The following is a 22,717-nucleotide window of genomic DNA, read 5'->3' on the forward strand; positions in this document are numbered from 1 at the left end:
AGGTTGTTTTCTGACCTTCACATGCACACCTACACACACACACACACACACACACACACACACACACACACGAATGCACATGCATACCTGCACAGACAAACATTAAAATTCATAAAAGCCTTCTTTGCATTGACTAACTTGCTGCCATAATCATTTACGACATGCTAATGAGATTTATTTGGTGTGCTTTAGCACCAGAAATAGGTTAAACATGTGCTGTGTTGCTAATGTAAACATATATAGCTCTGTGTAGTAGTTTGATGAAGTATAGTCTGTGGCTCATTAAATCAGCGTAATCTGGATTGCTTTTAAGAATATAGATTATTTTTCCTCTAGTGTAGGTTGTTGGAAAGTTTTTTTTCTATGAAGTGTCAGGTAGTACTAAACATTTTAGTCTTGGAGGGCTAGAATGCCTCTGATGCTACTACTTAGTTTTGCCATTATAGCATGAAAGTTACCACAAATACTGTGTAAATCAATGAAATAAATACCAGTGGTAAGCCATACTTGACCCTCAGCTTTATTTTGGTGACCTTTGCTCTACATCTATGGAGACTTAATCTTTGTCAGGTCCATAATACAGTTTGAAGGCTTGTTTACCTAATAGATTCTGTTCCCCTTCTTATGTAATTGCCATCATTAAAATCTAGCTTCTTGAACAAAGCTGTTGGGGGGGGGGCAATTTTTTATTGTGGAAAGAGTTCCAAAGGATTTTACTTTAATTATTATATTTTTATGTTAAAATGTTTTTAAACTACTTGAAAGAAACAGGGTAGGAAAAACTTGTAACTGAAGTTCAATATGAAGAAAATTTATCTCTAATAACCCTATGTAGCCTAAAGAAAAGTCTTTAATTTTTTAGAATCAGTTACATTTACAAAAAAGGTAGTTTTTCCAAACTTTTGTAAGAGATCCATCTGTAGAAAATAGGTTGAAACTTCTGCCTAATCTTCCCGTTGATCTGTTAAAATAGCTTTTCGAGGATGTATATTCAGTGGTAAAGATGAACTTAATTAAACCATGTAAATGCACATGTTTCACTGCAATAATAAGTTCAACTTATTAGAGTTGCTGGATTGTTAGCTTTAAGAACAGTTCTGTGGGGCCTGGTGATACCCCTCAGTGGTAAAGCAGCTGACTAACATGTGAGAGGTAAAGTGTAAGTTAGCACAGAGAGAGATGGGTGGGCTTTCTCCTTTGGGAATAATACATCTTTCGAGGACCTTTGTGTGCACAAATCCATGTATAGGTATCAGAGTGACATGATACAGTACTTGCTTACAATTTAGTTTAGAACTTGAGGAAGATATTCCTATATAATCTGAAGTACATGTTACATGGTGGTTTATGTACAGGTAGTTCATTTATATTAAGCACCGGGGCTGTTTATAGAAGATATAAATAATGTTCATCTATCTTTACTGAATATAATAAAATATAATTGTATAATTTTTAAAAACATTTTGATTTTTTTGATGTACTGGTTGAAAATTAATAATATGCTAATCTTTTCAGGAGATCATGAATGTGGCAATTCAAATCAGAGAACACTTTCTGTCCAAGAAGCAGCTTCATATTTAAAAGTAAGCAGTGAAATTAGAATTTAATGTTTATATTCTTAAAGTTTATATCAATCATTACTTGTACTTAAAGCATTATACATAATTGTACTTTTGAAAACTCAGGGTTAGTGCTTGGACTAATTTAAATAGATAAAGTAAGCCGGGGTGGTGGTGCATGCCTTTAATCCCAGCACTTGGGTTCCAGAGGTAGGTGGATTGTTGTGAGTTGGAGGCCACCCTGAGATTACATAGTGAATTCCAGGTCAGCCTGGCCTAGAATGAGACCCTACCTCAAAAAACCACCCCCACACAAAAAAAGACGAAGTAGAATTTCTTAGCTTTGTTTTAGTTTTTATATCATTCTGTATAAAGATGCATATTAATTTGAGAAAGGGTCTAATATCATTGATAAGAACTGGACATTGTGACACCTGCATATTATTCCAGCCTCTTGGGAGGTTGAGGCCAGCTTGGGTTATTTACTGAGACCTTTTCTCAAAAGAACAAAAGAAAGCAGTGCATGGTGGTGCACACCTTTAGTCCCAGGGAGGCAGAAGTAGGAGGATTGCCAGGAGGATCACCATGTGTTCAAGGCCACCCTGGGACTGTCCAGTGAATTCCAGGTCAGCCTGGGATAGAGCAAGACCTTACCTTGAAAATAAACAGAGAAACAAACAAAATCCAACTAATGTATAAGATTAAGTCATTTGGGAAATAAGGTAGATGTGTAGCATGTAAGAAAGCAAATGAAGCTAGGCATGGTGGTGCACGCCTTTAATCTCAGCACTCAGGAGGCAGAAGTAGGAGGATTGCCATGAATTCAAGGCCACCCTGAGACTACAGAGTGAATTTCCTCCATGTCAGCATGGGCTAGAGTGAGTGAGATCCTACCATGAATGTGGGGGGGGGGGCGGCAAATGAGTATCTAGCCATTCACTTCAGATCCTCTGCCCTAGAACACTTTCCTTTTAGCGTACAAAGAAGACTTGCAAATGAATTTTCTAAACTATTATAAGTATTCTCTGGGAAATTACAGCTGAAAAGAAAGGTGATAGAAGGTTAAAGATAGACAAGTGTCATTCTGATTTCTGAAAGAGGAAGAGGAAACTGGAAAGCAGTACTGGAAAGCCTTATGTTGATCCAGCATCTAGAGGCTACATGGGTTTAGTGTGACAAACCACTTAAGTGTCATTTTCTCCTTTTCTTATCGCTTTAAATATTATGGTTAAGGAAAAGTTGCACAAAATCTACCTTGTTAAGATCTTAAATGTACAGTACAATATTGGTAACAATATACACATCAGACCTTTAAAACATTTTTATTTTGTAGGACTGAAACCCTATACCCATTGCATGGTAACCCTCTATTTTCCTCTTTTCTATTATTTATTTATTTATTTTTGGTTTTTTGAGGTAGAGTCTCACTTTAGCCTAGGCTGACCTGGAATTCACTGTGTAGTCTCATGGTGTCCTCATACTCACAGTGATCCACCTCCCTCTGCTTCCCAAGTGCTGTGATTAAAGGCGTGCTCCATCACACCCAGCCCTCTCCCCTATATTCTTGATAACCATCATTCTACCTTCTGTTTCTACCAGTTTTACTTTCTATCAAAAGTAAAATACACTTTTAAAGGATTATTACTATTGTAGCATATAATAACAGAATTCTTTTTCAAGGCAGAGTAGTATTCATTTAAGTTTTCTACATTGCTCTGTCCTCTTGTCTTTTATAAATAATACAGTGCTGCGAACATTAGAACACGAATATCTTTTAAGTTCTTGTATTCAGTTCTTTTGTACAATTATGTAGAGGTAGGACTGACCTGGAATTCATTGTGTAGTCTTAAGGTGGCCTTGAACTCATAATACTCCTCCTATCTCTGCTTCCCAAGTCCTGGGGTTAAAGGTGTGTGCCACCACACCTGACAAGATTTCATTTTTTGAGGAACCTACATACTGTTTTTTTGTAATGGTTTTATGAGTTTATATTCCGACTTGCAGTGTAGAAGGGTTCCACTTTTCTGAACATGGTATTTTTTATGTCTATATATAGTAACTATCCTGACTTCATTATGCTTTTTATTTGGTTTCTTTGCTGATTAGTCTGAACATCTTTTCATATAGCATTTCTGAATGTCATATACATCAGTATAAGCATAGTCTTTTGGCATTTGTATGTCATCTTTGAAGAAACACTTTTTAAATCCTTTGCTGTTTTTGAAATTGGATTATTTACTGTAATATATTTTTTTCTTCATTTCAGCCCCCGTATGTGTCCTGGAATCTAAAGTATGTTTCTTACACACAGAATATAGTAGGATCTTTAAAAAAAAATCATTCAGCCATTCATTGTATTGAGTTAGGATATTTGAAGTAATTACTGATGGGAGAAAAACTAGCATTGCTGTTTCTCAGTTATTTTCTTTTGTATGGTAGCCTTTTTCCTGTTACACTTTCTTTATTGCGCTTCAGTGTTATTTATTTATTTTTTCCTTTTGCTTTGATTCTTTTTTGTTTATCTTCCTTAGTCAATTTCTTTGTGGGTAATGTTGGAAATTATGTAAAATATTGTGTTTTTACCTAGTGACACCTTAACTTTAATCACGAGTCTGTTTTTGTATCTTTCCTTAACTTTTTATTATTAGTGCCATGGATTGTGTCTTTTATAGTGTGTCTTGATAACACTTTATAGTTTCAAAAAGAAGTTGCATGCCACCGTTCAGAGTGACTTTGTATCCTATTATGGAGTTACAGCTTTTTCTATTTGTCCTTTTATTCACCTTTGTCAGGGAGTTCCATTTTTGAAGGATAGCTTTTCTGGATAGAATATTATTTGTTGACAATTACTTCCTCTTTAGCACTTTGAATATATTATCTTAGTCTCAAAGTTTCTGCTTAAAACTCTGCTGATAATCTTATTTCCTCTTTGTACACAATGAATAGCTTTTGTCTGGCTGCTTTCACCATTGCCTCTGTATTTTGACAATGCAATAATAATGTCTCTCGAAGGATCATACTCAGGTTTATCTTTCCATGGGGCTCGTTGGTGTTTTAAAAATATGAATGCCCATTTCCTTATCCAACTTTGAGGAGTTTTTGACTATTGTAATTTCAGATAGTTTTTGTCCATTTCTCACTTATTATGCTTGTTTACCTCATGTATTTAATAAGATACAGTGTTTGCTGATTCTTGAGCTTATGTGAGTTTTTTAGTTTTGTTGCATCATTTTCCTGACCATTTTTATTTCTTGGGCATTTTACATACCTCTTTTTTGTTTTCACTTAAACCTGGGTCACACTTTCTGGTACTTTTGTTTCTTTTCTCTTCGTTTTCTTCTTTTTTCTTTTTTGTTGTTATCAAGGGAGAGTCTTGCTCTAGTCCAGGCTGACCTGGAATTTACTGTTCCTTGGGTTGGCCCATTCTTTATTGTTTCTTTGTGTGGATTTCAGTTAACAGGTAAGTCAGTCTTTACAAACCTCCTTTGTAGGAGTGGAGCATGGTGGCAAGAGAGTGTGTAGTTCTGACACCCTCTTACTCTTAGCAGCACCTAGCCCAGTGCCTTTTCATGTCAACAGTTAGCATCAGGCAAGGCAGAAAACACTTCCTTTTGGTAGCTGCTCCAGAAGCCTGGCCTCCAGATGTATATTCCCATCTACTGTTTTTATCCACCAGTTGAAAGCCAAGAGTTGGGAGATTTTCCCTAAATGTGTTGAGCTATAGGAGAGTGGTGACACTTTGCAATAGTGCCATGAGTTTTTTTAACCTGTTTTTACAGCAGTTTTGTACTTAGGTGGATTGCAGGAACCTGTTAACTGATTTCTGGTACATGGAGTTTGTCCCTAATTTTTGTTAGCATCTTCATGGAAGAAGGGATGTCTTGGGTTGCTATTTGGACTATACTGTACGTTCTAAAGCTTTTGATAAGATTTTGGTGCCAGGTTCCTATGATATCTTTGTCTCATTTAAAAAAAAAAAAAGTAGGGCTAGAGAGATGGTTCCCTGGTTAAGACGCTTACCTGACTCTGCAAGTCCTATGTAAGCCAGACACACGGTGATGCAAGTGTGCAAAGTTGCACATGTACAGAAGGTGGCACACACGTCTGGACTTCGATTATGGTAGCTAGAGGCACTGGTGTGCCAATTCTCTCTCTCTCTCATCTTCTTGCATAAAAAAATAAAAAAGGCCAGTCTTTTGGTCTTGCTTAAAAAAATGTAGACTGAGGTTTTAAATCAATACATAACTTACTTGTACATACCAGAAAGATACTATAGCAATGGAATATGATGGAGATTAGGTCTTGGATCAAGCTCTTGAACTATTTCTTGGTATTGTCCTTTAACTTTTCTGAGCCTGTTTGTCTTTGTGAAAGTACAGTTGTTATATGTATGTGAAAATGTTGTTGGGGGGGTTGGCTAAGGAAGATGGCTCAGCTGGTAAGAGCCCTTACTGCACAAGCATGAGGATTTGATGCCGAAACCAACACCCTCGCAAAAAGCTGGGCATGGCCATATGTGCCTGTTCTTTAACACTGAGGGCAGCAGACAGGAAGATGCTAGGGCTCCCTGGTCAGCCAGCCTGACTGAAAAATTATGCACTCCAGGTGTAGGGAGAGCCTCTTGTCTCAGGGAAATAGGTGGAAGAGTGAGAAGAGAATACTAGCTGTCTTCCTCTGGCTTCCACAGCATGTGAATGGGAATGTGTGCATCTATATATCCATGTGTACATGCTACATATGAAGTTGTTAGGAGGTTTAAGTATGTATATAAAGAACTTAGCTCAATGCTCAATTATCCTAGTAGTTCTGCACATTTTACTTATGTGTTTGATTATATTAGTGCTGCTCTAGAGAGGTCTCTACTAGCTGCTTCAGGATGCTCTGTCACCCGTGTCTGGATTTTTATTTGAACTTGGTGCTGACTTGTCTGTCCATTTGTGGATGATCTAATAGTGATTAGATTGGGTAGCCAGAGAGTCAGGATTCCAGAAGATCTGGACAGTATTTGTATTGCCAGCAGTAGGACAGTGTGATCTCATCCACTGGCTACTGCTTTTCAATTTATTTATTTATTTGAGAGAGGGAAGCAGAGAGGGGGAGAGAGAATGGGCACGCCAGGGCCTCCAGCTACTATGAACGAACTCCAGACGCATGTGCCACCTTGTGCCTCTGGCTTATGTGGGTCCTGAGGAATCGAACCTAGGTCCTTTGGCTTTGCAGTCAAGCACCTTAAATGCTAAGCTATCTCCCTAGCCCCTGGCTACTGCTTTTTAAAAAATGTTTTATTATTTTAAAAATCCAGTTAGGATTGGAGAGATGGCTTAGTGGTTAAGTCATTTGCCTGCAAAACCTAACGACCTATGTTCAAGACTTCAGATCCCATGTAAGCCAGACACACAAAGGTTAGGCAGGTGCAAGGTTTCACATGCCCACTAAGTGGCACAAGTATCTGGAGTTTGATTTTAGTGGCTGAGGCCTTGGCACACCAAATCTCTCTCTTACTTGCTCTCTCTAAAATAAAATGAAAAATGAAAATCCAGTTAATCTTTTAGAGAAGTGATTACACAGATATGGATTGTGGTTGGGCATAAATTCCGGGAGTAAGATGCATATATATTTCAGAAGAATCTCAAATCTCCTAAAATTGACTATCCACTGCATTTAAAAGACTAAAGATGGAATAGTGTTTGACGACAAGATAGGGCCTAACCTGGGCCTAAGTTGAAATTGAACAAGAGGCAGGGTTTGGTGTGCTAGGTTTGTTTAACCTTTCTTCCTTTTTTTTCCCACTCAACCATTAGATTGTAGCTGTGAGTCAACAGTAGAACAAAGTAAGAAGGGGCATAGAGCCAGAGTTGGTACAAATTGAGATCTAAACTAGGCAACGATAGGATGTGTGAGGTTTGTTCTACCAAATTTTGTGAAGAGAATTTATTGGAAGCATCTGTCATGAGCTGAGGTGGAAGCCTGTGTATGTTTGGGAAGAAAGGATAGAAGTAAACCGAAACATTCAAAATAGTTTCATTATGTTTTTCTGGGAATTATTTTATGTTTCAAAATAATTGGAGCTTTTTATTGTTTGGTTGGCTTGGTCTGTCTGTTTATCTTTCTAATCTATTATTTGCAGTGTTGAGGATTGTATCTCAAACTCAGAACCTTGCATATGTTGGAAAGTACTGTACCCCTAAGCTATATTTCTAGTTCTTATTTGATATTTCAGATTGTGTTTTGCTCTTTATTTGCATTTTTCAAAAGCATATATTTATTTATTTGCAGGCAGAGAGATAGAAGACAGACAGAGAGAATGGATATGCCAGGGCCTTCATCTGCTGCAGATGAACTCCATATGCATGCACCACTTTATGGGGTACTGGGAAATTGAACACGGTCGTTAGGTTATGCAAACCATCACCTTAACCACTAAACCATCTCTCCAGCCCTCTACCTTCACTTTCAAGTCAGTAGAATTCCTATCGCATATTATCAGTGATTCTGGCTTAATGCCATTTCTTATGAACTGGAGTCATGCTATGTAGAATATTAGTATTATTTATTGGTATCATTATATCATTATATATCATAATATTGTATATGTCACGTAATAGCATGTATCATAACATTAGTATATATACATTTAGATAATGTACACACATATGTGTTTGTTAGCCCTTTTTTTGCATAAAATATTGTATATGTCACGTAATAGCATGTATCATAACATTAGTATATATACATTTAGATAATTTACACACATATGTGTTTGTCAGCCTTTTTTTTGCAGGTTTTCAGAAGTTATGAAATCTGGTTTGGCTGTTATACTATCGATAACAATTTTGATTGCCTTCAAAAATAACCCCCAAACTTACGAACCAAGAACAAAAAACATTAAATGGGATTTTTCTCTCAAAATAAAGCCTCAAAATCCAGATAGTTACCTTTAATATTTTGAAATGTTTTCAGAATAAAATTTATTTATGATCATGATATTACTTACATGGAAAATAAAAAAAAGTTTAAAATTCATTCCAGAAGAATAGCTGGTGGTAGCATTTTGTTCCACTTATTTAGTCTTCTAAAATATGTCTTTAGAATTAATGTCACTATCATTTCACATTATAAATATTCATATATATGCCTGTAGAACTTCAGTACATTTGTTTGTAATGACTTTGAAAATGTTTATTTATTAAAATTTTTGTTTCCTTTTATTTATTTATTTGACAGCAACAGATAGAAGGAGGGAGAGAGAGAGGGAGAAGAGAGAGAGAGAATGGGCATGCCAGGGCTTCCAGCCACTGTAAATGAACTCCAGACACGTGTGCCCCCTTGTGCATCTGGCTAATGTGGGTTCTGGGGAATCAAGCCTTGAACCGGAGTTCTTAGGCTTCACAGGCAAGCACTTAACCTCTAAGCCATTTCTCCAGCCCCTGAAAATGTTTTTTAAAATCATTGGTGATTTTTATGTGATTATATCATATTAGTATGTGAATGCTTTTTCACTGTGTTGAAAGAATCTTTGTATATAGTTTCAGATTTTTCTGGTCACCTTTTTAAGGTTTTTTTTTTTTTTAAGGCAAGTCCAATAGACTGGCCTTTTTTTTTTTTTTTTTTTATGGCCACTGGAATCAAACTCCAGATATGTGTCACCTAGTGCATCTGGCTTACATAGGATCTGGGGAGTGGAACATGGGTCCTTAGGTGTCACAGGCAAGCGCCTTAACTACTAAACCGTCTCTCCAGCTCTCTTTTTTAAAGATTTTTTTTGGTGTGTGTGTTGTGGTGTGTATACATGTGTGTGTAGATGAGAAGAGTCTGTCCATTGTCCCCCTCTAGTATTTCCTTGAGACAAATCTCATGATACTGGGGCTTGCCATTTTTCATGAGCCTTAGCAGTTCTCCTGTCTCCACTTCCTATAGGACTAATCCTATGGGATTACAGTGGTAAATGACCGTGTCCAGCTGTTTACATTGGGTGCTAGGAAATTGAACTCAAGGCAAGTCAGGTCTTCATCCTTGAATGTCTAGTGTTCTTACCAATTCCATCTCCCTAGCCCCTTCCTAATCAATTTCTTAGAAAATTTTCCTAGAAAGGAATTAGTCAAAGAGCATGAGCTTTTAAAAATGGCTTTATAAACTTTTTAAAAAATGATTTAATTGGCATACAGAGATTTAGGTACCATTCATTGACTCTCATCCCCCACCCTTTCCTCAACCTCCTTCTCTCCCCATTTTCCCTTCCTCATTTCCCTTTCCCCTTATAAGTACATATTGATAAATATTACAAGCTAAGATCCACATGTCATAGAGAACATGCAATGCAGTTTCAGTGTTTCTGAGCTTTGGTCATATCAGTTAATATCAGGTCCATGATTCGCCTGAAAATTTCACAATTTCATTTTTCTGTACTGTTGAATATAATTCTATTATATATACATAGCACATTTTCACTGTCCATTTATCTGTCATTGGGCGGCTAGGCTGATTCCAACTCTTAGCCATTACAAATAGCAGCAGTAAACATGGATTTGCAAAGTATCCCCGTAGAATGTGAAGTTTTGGGGGTATGTGCCCAGGAGTGCTATAGCTGGGTTGTATGGGAGGTATATTTCTAACTTTTTGAGATGCCTCTGTAATGATTTCCACAATGGCTGTCCTAGTTATTTCCACCAACAGTGAATAGGAGTTCCTCTTTCCCTGCATCTTTGCCAGCATTTGTCAGTTTTCTTAATAGTCACTGTGACTGGGGTAAGGTGGTTTTAGTTGCATTTGCCTCATGGCTAGGAATGTTGAGTATTTTTTAAAAAACTTTGAGAGAGAGAGGGGCCGGGGAGAAAGGCCGATAGAATGGGTGTACCAGGGCCTTCAGCCACTGCAAATGAATTCCAGGCGCATGCACCACCTTGTGCAAAATCTGGCTTATGTGGGTTCTTGGGGAGTCAAATCTAGGTTCTTTGGCTTTGCAGGCAAGTCCCTTAACTCCTAAGCCATATTTCCAGCTCCTTGAATAGTTTTAAAGTACGTATTAGTCTTTTGTGAACTGTCTTTTCATTTTGTTAGCCCATTTGCTGATCAGCAGTTTTATTGTTTTGGTGTTTAGATTTTGCAGTTCTTTCTAAATTCTGGCTATAGTACCCTGTCTGAGGTATAGCTGGCAAAGATATAGTGACCACAGAGGCACCTCAAATAAGCAGATGAGTGATTTAAAATGTTTTTGACAATATGCAAATTATTTCCCATTAGCACAATTTTAGCGAAATATAGCCTCACTTGGCTGTTTTATTTTTTTCTATGTTGTAGTGTAAGTATGGAAGAACTGCCTTCTTTCTAAGTTAGTGTCAGTTTCTGCTGAGATTGCTCAGTGGCTAAAGCTCTTGCTGTACAACTCTGAATACCTGAGTTTGAAACCCTAGGCCTCAAGTAAAAGCCAAAAGCTGTGGCAGACTACTGTAATCCAAGTACACTTAGTAAGTAAGGAGACAGAGACAGACAGATGTCCTGGCAGGACTGGCAAACAGAGCAGTGAAGAGTGAAGGACCCTGCTTCAAATGAGGTGGAAGGTGAAGACCAAACAAACAGGCAAGCACACACATCATACACACATACACACCAAATAATTAAAAATGTAGAACTCCTGTAAGTGCAAACTAATTTCCCCTAGCTTCTAGTGCATTTTTAAGTACTTTAACTAAACGTTTAATGGAGGAAAATGAATAAGGCTAAATTTTTTTGCTGAATTTATTTTCATTTATTTATTCCACTTTATCCTTCATAGGAAGTTTAATTACACTTATTTAGGTATATACTTTTCTAACACTCCTAATGCTTTTGTTATGCTCTTTTCATAATTTTTGATACTGGAAACTTATTTGTGGAAAGAGGTCCCTCTAGTGGAACATTCAGTAACTACATAGCATTTTTTTTGTGAAAAATATGTTACTATTTAATGGTTGGAGCATCTTGTATGCTAACTTTCCTGTGGAATCAGGTAATGAATGGTGGGTGCTTAAGTTCATAAATTGCTTTCAGAACTCAATTAAATTAAAAAAAATTTGTATTTTATTTATTTATTTCAGAGAGAAAGAGAATGGGTGTGCCAGAGTTTCTAGCTAGTACAAGTGAACTTTCAGGTGCATGTGCTACCTTGTGCATCCGGCTTACATGGGTACTGGGTCTTTAGGGTTTGTAGGTATGCGCCTTAGCTGGTAAGCTATCTCTCCAGCCAACACAATTAACTTTTGACACAATGAACATATTTAAAGTTTGTGAAGAGTATAATAGGAAAGTAGATAGGTACAAATGTGTCAAGTTATAGGGCCAGTTGACTTTTATAGTTTACCTTGGAATCATAATTATTGGTGGTAAAGTTATAAAGTAAGTATTCTTAATGAAGCGAGGAAACCGTGTTGTGATAATTGCGAGCTAATCAGGTACAATTAATTTTGGCATTTCCCATGTTTTACTTTTACTTTGATAGTGATCCAGCAAGGTAGGTGATACCAAACCCGATTTATGAAGTAACTGAAGCTCAGAGGATTTTAATTACTGAGTTACTTGGCTAGTATTTTATCACACTGGGAGCAGAGCCAGAGTAATTGCCCTCTCATTATAGTTCTGAACAGACTTCAGTTTATTAACCCTTAGCTCCAAATCTTGTATATGTTGACAGTTGGGAGCATACTAGAAAGGTGATCTTCATAGATGATACAGTTTCTGGGATCTAGTTCCAGGCCCACTAGAAAGAAAGTGAAAACCATACTTTTCATTCCTAGAAGTAAAAATCAATATTCCATTGACTTCATAGTAGATAACTCAGTGTAATTCCTATGTGATATAGTTTTTCAAGTGCTTTCTGATATAGAGCATATATGTTGCCGTCATGTTTGCATTGCTGGCAGAAGTCACCCAACCAAGAGCAGCTTGTGGGAAAAAGAGGTTTATTTTGGCTTACAGGCTTGAGGGGAAGCTCCACAGTGACAGGGAAAATGACGACATGAACAGAGAGTGGACTCCCCCTGGCCAACATCAGGTGGACAACAGGAACAGAGTCTGCCAAACACTAGCAAGGGGGAACTGGCTTTTAACACCCATAAGCCCGCCCCCAACAATACACCTCCTCCAGGAGGCTTTAATTTCCAATTGCCATCAGAACACCTAAGTTTCTGGGCGAGACACTTGAATCAAACCACCACATTCTGCCTCTGGGCCCCATAAACTGATACCTATTCATGATATAAAGTACAATCCATTCAGTATGACTTTAAGAGTCCCCATGGTTTTTATCAATCCTAATGATGTTCAAACATACCCACAGTTCAAGATCTTTTAACTGAGCCATTGTATATATATAGATCGATTGATCGATCTAGATAGATAGATAGATAGATCGATCGATCGATCTATATATATATTCCTCCCAAAAATCACATAATGGCACAGAGTAAACACACTGCAAAAGATGGCATTAGCATAGCAAATAAATATTCAACCAATACAGGATTTGGACAGAGCAAACATCAAACTCTGTAGCTCCAATTCCAACAAGTCTAATCAATCACAAATCTCCAAGTCTGATAATTCTAATCAGCAACAAGTCTCTGGTATTTCAATTCCATCTCTCCAGGTAGGCTACTCACAGTCCTTGAAAACTTTATCTGGGGCCGGCAGCTTTCCTTAGCAGCCATCTCGTGGTCCTGGCCTCTCCACTGGGTCTCCACTGCAATCCATGGTTCATCCTCATGGCCCCATGGGGTCTCTATGCAAGCATCCAGCAAACCTGCTTCACACTGCCCATGGCCATTTCTGAAACACAAGACCGTGTTGCAAACTCAGTGACCCTCTCTTTCTTGCATTTCTTGTACTCCACAATACCAGGTAGGGTGTCAGTTTGTTAATGCAGTTAAAACAGATTTTGAAGAACAGGACACTCCTTGAGCATTCAGCCCCCTTCAGAAGAGTTTAGATTCTTCCTATTGTCCCAGGGCAGGTCAACTGGCCCAATCTCAAAGGGATATAATTTCTTAATTACAGCTGAACGGGCAGCAATTCACCCAAAGATTTTATTCTGTGCCATATCCCTCTGCATACACCAGTCCATTTCTATGCACAGCAACCCTGCACAACTTCTCAGGACGCAGGCATAACAGCAAGCCTCTGAAACTGCTTCTAGCCCAGTCCTAGCAAAGCTCTTTTTCACCCTCATAAGTCAACTCTCACAGTCCATTGTTCTTTCTACATTCAGGTCTTTCAACTCTGACCAGAATAGTCCATCAAGCTGTACTTACAGCACTGTAAGGCGTCCCTTAGCCAAGGTTTCAAATCCTTCCACATTCCTCTTGAAAATCAGCTCCAAAAGGCCGAAGCCACACAGTCAGGTGTCTAGCAGCAACCCCACTCCTCGGTACCACTTTCCTGTTGCAGTCAGGTAGTCAGGTTTACATTGCTGGTAGAAATCACCCAACCAAGAGCAGCTTGTGGGAAAAAGAGGTTTATTTTGGCTTACAGGCTCAAGGATAAGCTCCATGATGGCAGGGAAAATGATGGTATGAGTAGAGGTTGGACACTACCCTCTGGCCAACATCAGGTGGACAACAGGAACAGGAGAGTGTGCCAACCAGTCACAAGGGGGAGCTGGTTTTAACACCCATAAGCCGCCCTCAACAATACATTCCCTCCAGGAGGCATTAATTTCCAATTGCCATTACCAGGGGAACCTAACATCCAGAACACATAAGTCTATGGGGAACATCTGAATCAAGCCACCCACTGTGCATCACCTCACAAATAGAATATTCACTAAATAGAAAACTATGTAACTAATTTTGCTTTGTAATAGTCATTTCATGAGCCATCCACATTAGATTTCTAATTCTTGTATATATTTTATTTTATTTTATTTTATTTTATTTTATTTTATTTTATTTTATTTTATTTTATTTTATTTTATTTTATTTTATTTTATTTTATTTTATTTTATTTTATTTTTGGTTTTTCGAGGTAGGGTCTCACTCTGGTCCAGGCTGACCTGGAATTCACTCTGTCATCTCAGGGTGGCCTTGAACTCATGGCAATCCTCCTACCTCTGCCTCCCAAGTGCTGGGATTAAAGGCGTGCGCCACCACGCCCGGCTACTTGTATATATTTTAATACAGTGTGTGTTTGCATGCACACACACACATGTGGACTTACACATTTTTCCATATATACTTTATTTTCAAAACAGCTGGCCAAGAATGTATTTTAAAGGCCTTGTCAGATGCTTCAAACATAGGTTAAGTTTCAATGTAAAAAACCAATGTTAGTTGTGGTGGTGTACACCAATAAACCCATCACCAGAGTCTTCCAGAAGCAGGAAGATGTCAAGTGGAAGGACAACTAATAAAACAACACAATTATAATAAGGAGAGTGAAAGGCATGTGCCTGCTTAGTATGTGGGGTGTGTATTCAGTATGTGTAGTGTATGCATGTGTATGTGCTGATGTGGTGCCTGAGGCATTAACTTGTAGTAGCTGGAGGACAGTGTCAGGTGTCCCCTTCCATCACCCATCTGCCTGGTCTCTTACTTATTCATAAGTTTGCCCTTTGAGAGTCCCAGCAATTCCCCATGCTCCTCTCCCCACAGGACTGAGGTAACATAAGTACCTTTGGCTTCACCCAGCTGATTATGTGGGTTCTAGAGTCAAATTCAGGTGGTCTTGGCTTTCCTTACGCCCTCATGTTTGTGTAGGAAGTACTCTTAATTGCTAAGCTATCTCTCCAGCTTTTGTTTATATATTTTTTGAGTTGGGATTTTGTTATGATGTGTGGCTGGCTGGCTAGTAAAGAGCTGCATATATAGCCCAGGCTGGCCTTGAACTCAGGATCTTCTTGCCTCACCTTATTGAGTGCTGGGATAACAGGCATATGCCACTATAACTGACTATAAATATATATTCTATACATTTATTCTGATGTGGAAAGTATATTTAATCACATCAGGAATAAAACATTTATTTAGATTAATAATGAATTATTACATGGCTAATTAAAAATTTTTGAAAAAAATTGTTTTCAAAAATACAGTTTTGAGAAAAGTGGCATTGTTTTCCATATTGCAGATTACTTTGATGTCTACCTTTAAAAAAAAGTCAAATAGAGTCTCTCTTGTATTTTATGATTTATTTTGGTTAAACGCATCAAGAAAACCCAGCTTTATGTGGATATATAAAATCAAAACAGGGCTGGAGAGATGGCTTAGTGGTTAAACACTTGCCTGTGAAGCCTAAGGACCCGGTTCAAGGCTCAGTTCCCCAGGACCCACATTAGTCAGATGCACAAGGTGTACAAGTGTCTGGAGTTCATTTGCAGTGGCAGGAAGCCCTGGCGTGCCCATTTCTCTCTCTCTTTCTTTCTCTGTCTGTAGCTCTCAAATAAATAAATAAATAAAATCAAAACATAAAATATCTTAGTTACCTTTTCAGGTATTTTTTAATACAATTAACGTCTGTAAATAGTTAAAAAAATAGTTTCAATTTGGAATTTGAAATGATGTCATGACTCTTTGTATTCTATTTTATAAAGTCCTTTGCTCTAACTTGGACTTTGAAACTTATGTGGTGATGTTCTGTAACTTCAAGAATTGGTTTTTTTTGCAAAGTGTTATGTCTCACACTTAATTTTTTTTTGTTCATTATTTATTTATTTGTTTGAGAGTGATAGAGAGAGAAAGAGGCAGATAGAGATAGATAGATAGAGAGAGAGAGAGAGAATGGGTGCACCAAGGCCTCCAGCCACTGCAACCACCTTGTGCATATGGCTTATGTGGGTACTGGGGAATAGAACCTGGGTCCTTAGGCTTTGCAGGCAAGCACCTTAACTGCTAAGCGATCTCTCCAGGCCAGATACTTATTAAATTTATTTAATTAATTAATTTGGAAGAAAGAGGGAGAGGAGAGAATGGGCATGCCAGGGCCTCGAGCCACTGAAAGTGAACTCCATACGCATGTGCACCATGTGCATCTGGCTTATATGGGTTCTGAGTTGAACCTCGGTCCTTAGTCTTAACAGGCAAGCACCTTAGGTGCTAAGCCATCTCTCCAGTAGTACTTCACACCTTTAACCCCAATACTTGGGAGACTGAGGTCGGAGTGAGACCTTGCCTCAGTTTAAAAAAAATGGCTTTTTGAAAAATAGTGGTTTTACTGGGTTACCAAGATCTTCCTCTAGTTACCTTTTTGTTATTTTGTATCAAAGTATGTTAATATCACACCTAGGCTCTTAGAAATGTCTTCAAATATGTGAACCTATCACAATCTTAGTACTAAATATGAGTTTTTTCTAACTTTTAGGTTTTAACTTGAAAGCTTGAATTTAGCATTGGTTACGGTCTGGTTGTTTGTGTTGACAAGCTTGATGAATTTACTTGTTGAGAAAATGAGGCATCCAAGTCTGAATCATTTGCCATTTGCTCTTCTAGAATTACTATTCCTTTTAAAAATGTAATTTAGCCGTGCGTGGTGTCGCACGCCTTTAATCCCAGCACTCGGGAGGCAGAGTTCAAGGCCACCCTGAGGCTACATAGTGAATCCAGGTCAGCCTGAGCTACAGTGAGACCCTACCTCTAAACCCCCCCCCCAAAAAAAAGCAATTTATCCACTCATCAAAATGGCATTTAAAAGCAAGCTTAGTAAAAACCTCCCAAATCTGTAAATGTAGTAAAGCCAGAAAGATTGCATAACATACTGTTAGCATTGTTATAATGAGGAAATAGTGTCTTATGTTAATTTTTTTATTTTCCTGTGCCGAATCATACATTTTCATTATTTCATTATCTACTTAAAATGAAAACACAGATTTTTTTTTGAGGTAGGGTCTCACTCTAGCTCAGGCTGACCTGGAATTCACTATGCAATTTCAGGGTGGCCTCAAACTCATGGTGATCCTCCTACCTCTGCCTACCCTAGTGTTGGGATTAAAGGCATGCGCCACCACACCCAGCTCAGAATGTTATTTGTACAGTAGTTACTGAAGAGTCAGTTGAATATGGATTACTCATGGGTTGTTTTCTCTATTTTTCTTGCTAGGATTTAGGTCCTGAGTATGAAGACATATTTAATACTTCGTTACTATGGATTTTAAAAAATGGGAAAGATGTAGGAATAAGGTAAAGGATTTGATTTTCATTTTGATCATTTGTATTATAAAAAGTAGTTTTTAATTTTGATCTCTACCTTCAATATTTTTAAATAGGTGTGTTGGTTATGGACCTGAGGAAGAACTGACAAATATCACTGATGTGCAGTTTTTACAGTCCACAAGACCACAGATGTCTTTCTGGTGTCGTTTTCGACGTGCTTTCATTACTGTGACACATAGGTTATTGTTGTTATGCTTAGGTAAGTTGTTAGGGTAAGAAAGATTTCTTTCATTAAATGTCAGAGCTGAGAATTCACTTCTTATTTCCATGATATACGTTTTGTAATCATACTTAGAAGTCTTCACTAAATAAATGAATTTAGTAACTTTTGTTTAGCTGTGACCAAATCCCTGACAGAAACAGCTTAAAGAACAGGAAGAATTTACTTTGGCTTACAATTTAGAGTTGTTAGTACATTGTGGCCCGGATGGTATGTTAGAGCAGTGTAGCTTGCTGTCAAGGCAACCAGGAATGAGAGAGGGAGAAAGGGAGGGGCCAGGAACAGCATATCCAAAAAGACCTGTCCCCAGTTAGCTTCTCGCACGTAGGCCTACTTCCTAAAGTTTTCAGAATCTCTCAAAGTAGTATCACCAGCTAGAAAACCAGGCTTTAACACGTGAGCCTGTAGGGGACATTGCATATTTAAACCATACTGGAAAAGTTGAGGGTTCTTTTTATGTTGCTACTACTAGAGTAAGGGCTTAGAAAATAATAATATAATGAGCTGTAGAATGAAAATTCTGTTATAAGAATGTCAAAAATTGCAAGTATATTATTGGTATATATGTATAAATCCATTAAGAAAGTAAAATTGTAAAAATATAAAAGTTTGGCTTGTTTTTAAGAGAAAGATAAAGTAAGCTTTTCAAAATTTATTTTAAATACATTTGTGAAAATTAATGGAATAATTTTTAGGTTGAAGTGAAACTAGAAAATGCTTTTAATTTTTATGTACTTTTATTATATAGCTAATTCACACTTCCATGTTCAATTAGGGCAGTTGAAATAATCATTGTAGAAACTGCTCACAATGTTATTGTCACTGACCACAATTTTAAAACTCCTAATATGTGAATGTTGCAGGTGTAGTGATGGTTTGTGTTGTTCTGCGTTATATGAAATATCGATGGACTAAGGAAGAGGAGGAAACAAGGCAGATGTATGATATGGTGGTAAAGATTATAGGTATTGTATTACTAAAAAAAAAGAAATTTTCTAAAAGTCATATAATGGTACAACAAAATCTTCAGGAATTGGTTTACATACAAAGTTATTTATTTTCAGATGTTTTACGAAGTCATAATGAAGCTTGCCAGGAAAACAAAGATTTACAGCCTTATATGCCTATTCCACATGTACGAGACTCTTTAATACAGCCTCATGACAGGTATGGTTAGAGCATTGTGACTTCAGAATGTAGGTGCTTACTGCAGTTTAGAGTTATATTTAGAGTTGGGACTCTTCTCATCTAGACATGATTTACTGAAGTCTTTTGAAAATATTTTATATTCTTTTTAAAATTTTCTGTTGGCCTCTAGAATTTTAATGGAATAGACCATTGGATTTCTAAATCATTCTCATTTATGTATATATTTAATGACTTTTCATCATCTTCCTCTTTTTCCTTTAATTTCATCCTACTGAGAACAGAAACAGACACTAGCAGTTCTGTTTCATTAATGTTAGATACTATTTTGTTATCACTGAAGCTAGAAGCTAAGACACTTTTTGAAATTTGAAAATGAAAGATTATGCCTTATCCTAAAGTGACATTTTTAACTCTAGCAGCACACCATCATCACCAGTGTGTATTGAATTTAAAAAAAAAAAAAAACAATCTATGCACATACTTCACATCTCGGGAGAGGAATTCAGGAAATTTGAGGTGAAACAGTTATTCTAAATCTTTCTAGAAATAACTCAGGAGGAGTGGTGAGACTTGGAAATTGGATAACTAACATTCAAGCAGATGACGAGCCAACATGATAGCGATTTTGTTATTTTGTTCTCATAACAGGAAAAAAATGAAGAAAGTGTGGGATCGAGCTGTTGACTTCCTTGCTGCTAATGAGTCGAGAGTGCGCACGGAAACACGAAGAATAGGTGGTGCAGATTTTCTAGTCTGGCGCTGGATACAGCCTTCTGCATCCTGTGATAAGATATTAGTAATACCTTCCAAAGTATGGCAAGGTCAAGGTATGTGTTTTTAAACAAAAAAGTTACAGTTTTCCTAGTTTTTCAAAATAATATGTGTTTAAGTGAAACAGTGCCATTCAGATAAGTGAAGGCATTGTGTTTATAGCTCCGTTCCATAGAGGGATCAGTGTTTGCTTCTTTTTCTTTTCACAATTTTTATTAGTGCTTGCTTCTTTATAAAAGCTAATGCAAATGGAAGTGGTTTATCTTTAATGAAAACATGTTCTTTTGATTTTTTTCTTTTCTTTTTTCATTTAACAAAGCAATTTAGTGTTATGCATCTACCTATACTCTTTTTAAAATGTCTTTATTCATTTTATAGTATTGGGAATTGAACCTAGGACCTTGTGCTTACTAGGCAAATGCTACATGATGTCTATATTTCCCCAGCCTATAACTTTACTCTTTTCTCCTAACTTTGTGCAAATAAACATAGAATTAATCTAATGCATATAAAATACACATGTAATTTATACATTAAATATGAAATTGGAATCATGACCTTTTAAAAATAATTTTTTACTCATTTAAAAAAATTTTGTTTTATTTATTTATTTATTTGAATGTGACAGACAGAGAAAGAGGCAGAGAGGGAGAGGGAGAGAGAATGGGCGCATCAGGGCCTCCAGCCACTGCAAAGAACTCCAGATGCATGCACCTCTTGTGCATCTGGCTAACATGGGTCAAGCCTTGAACCAGGGTCCTTAGGCTTCACAGGCAAGCGTTTAAATGCTAAGCCATCTCTTCAGCTCTGTTATTTATGTATTTGCAAGCAGAGAGGAGAGACAGAGAGAGAGAGAATGGGCACACCAGGGCCTCCAGCCACTGCAAATGAACTCCAGACACATTTGCCCCTTGTGCATCTGGCTTATGTGGGTCCTGGGGAATTGAACCTGGGTCCTTTGGCTTCTTAGGCTAACACCTTAACCGCTAAACCACGTCTCCAGCCCCATGACCTTCATTTTTCACTGTTCTTTCAGTTTGTGCTTGCCTTCCTCTTTGTCACAAAAACCCTTCCACTTGCATATCTTACCTTCCAAATATCTTTTGTAGGTATCTGTCCATAGTTTTCTTAAATGTCCATGCAGTTTCAGAAGAGATGAGTGTGTGTATGTGTGTGTATAGGGTGTATTGGGCTGCCTTATGAGGCCAACCCTGTATAACACCAGAAGTAAGAAATAATATATAAGAAAATTATGAATGGAAAATTTCACCTGTAAAGTCATGCTTATTAATATTTGCCAAATCTAGTATTCATAGAAAAGGTTAAGTAATTTGTTTTGGAATTATAATATATACAATTCATTTATTCCCTTTTTACCCTTAAGACATTTTTCACTTTCAGTAAGCTTGGAACAGAGACTGGGTAGGTGACTTAGTGAGTAAAATGCTTGCTGCACAAGCCTGGTGACAGAGTTCAGATTCTCAGCACCCACAGAAAAATGCCAGCCATCCAGTCATGGTTTTGTGTGCCTGTATTCTAGCACTGGGAAGGCATAAACAAGAAAATCCCTGAGGCTTACTGGTTAGTGATCTTGTCGAAGTACTGAATTCTACATTTAGAGAAAGGCCCTGTCTCAAAAAATGAAATGGAGAGCCAGGCGTGGCGGCACACGCCTTGAATCCTAGCACTCAGGTGGCAGAAGTAGGAGGATTACTGTTTGAGGCCACCCTGAGATTACATAGTGAGTTTCAGGTCAGCCTGGACTAGAGTGAGACCCTATCTTGAAAAAAAGAACAACAAAAAAAAAGAGTTGGAGAGTGACTTGAGGACATGTGCATAAGCACCCCTGCACACATACACACATGGACACCACACATACACATGACCCCTAAAAGCCTGAATAAGTAGATTTTCATAGCATAAAAATGAAGCTTTACTGTTTGCCAAACACTAAAACAATTCACCTCCTTGGAAACATACAAGCAGAAGGGTCCTATGAAATTGTAAACAATTCCTTGTTTTACATTTTTATGAGACTTACTGTTCTGCAATTGAGTCCTCCTTCAAACTTTCTCTTTAGACTTTGGGAGTGGCATTTTGTTTATGTTTCCTCACTGCTACTTTTAATTTTTTTTTTTTTTTTTTTTGAGGTAGGGTCTTTCTGTAGTCCAGGCAGACCTGGATTTAACTGTGTAGTTTCAGGTGGCCTTGAAGTCACAGTGATCCTTCCATCTCTTCCTCCCATGTGCTGGGATTAAAAGCATGTACAACCACACCTGGATTAGATTTTCCTCTTTTACTAAGTCTTTAGGTGTTATAGTTTCTCAAAGTCATCTACTTTTTTACTCATCAATCAGCTTCCTCCCATGACTTCATTTATATGTGCCATATCTCAAATTTTTATCTTGCACTGTCTAATGTTCTGTTTTCAGATTTTTTTTGTACATAGCTCATACATTTTTCTAGAAGATAGGTACTACAAATCAAACACAGATGCAAACTCAGTATCATCTCTTCCCAAAGTGACTCCCCAAGTGTCTCTAGTTTAGTTAATAATATTAATTCCTCAATTGGTTCTTTCATAAGCCCTGGGAGTCATCCTTAATCCATGTATATTGGCACTTTAGGTCTGGCTTATCAACATCACTGTCATCTCCCTCCTTGAAAACTAGTAATTTTCTGACTGGTCTCACACTGAGTTTTAAATATAGAGCTTGGTGTATGATTACTCACCTCTAAACACGAGCATGGTTTTCTGTTACTCTTAAGACAGTGTTGGAATTTTTATAATGTGATCTACATGGTTCTGAATACGTGGGCCTTTCCCTCTCTAGGTCTGTCTTTTA

The 22,717-nt window shown here is 37.5% G+C and overlaps 1 protein-coding gene across 1 annotated transcript in view; it reads left to right on the forward strand.

Annotated features, from left to right (window-relative positions):
• The window catches only part of Lemd3 (LEM domain containing 3), a 79,838-nt gene that overhangs the window by 52,372 nt on the left and 4,749 nt on the right, over positions 1 to 22,717 (forward strand). Inside the window, exons 4-9 of the mRNA XM_004650062.2 lie at positions 1,516 to 1,583; positions 17,619 to 17,698; positions 17,785 to 17,930; positions 18,815 to 18,916; positions 19,016 to 19,118; positions 19,749 to 19,927. Coding sequence (XP_004650119.2) covers positions 1,516 to 1,583; positions 17,619 to 17,698; positions 17,785 to 17,930; positions 18,815 to 18,916; positions 19,016 to 19,118; positions 19,749 to 19,927 — 678 coding nt within the window. The remainder of the gene's footprint in view (positions 1 to 1,515; positions 1,584 to 17,618; positions 17,699 to 17,784; positions 17,931 to 18,814; positions 18,917 to 19,015; positions 19,119 to 19,748; positions 19,928 to 22,717) is intronic.

Source organism: Jaculus jaculus, chromosome 6 (assembly GCF_020740685.1).
Source record: "Jaculus jaculus isolate mJacJac1 chromosome 6, mJacJac1.mat.Y.cur, whole genome shotgun sequence".
NCBI classification, from domain to species: Eukaryota; Metazoa; Chordata; class Mammalia; order Rodentia; family Dipodidae; genus Jaculus; species Jaculus jaculus.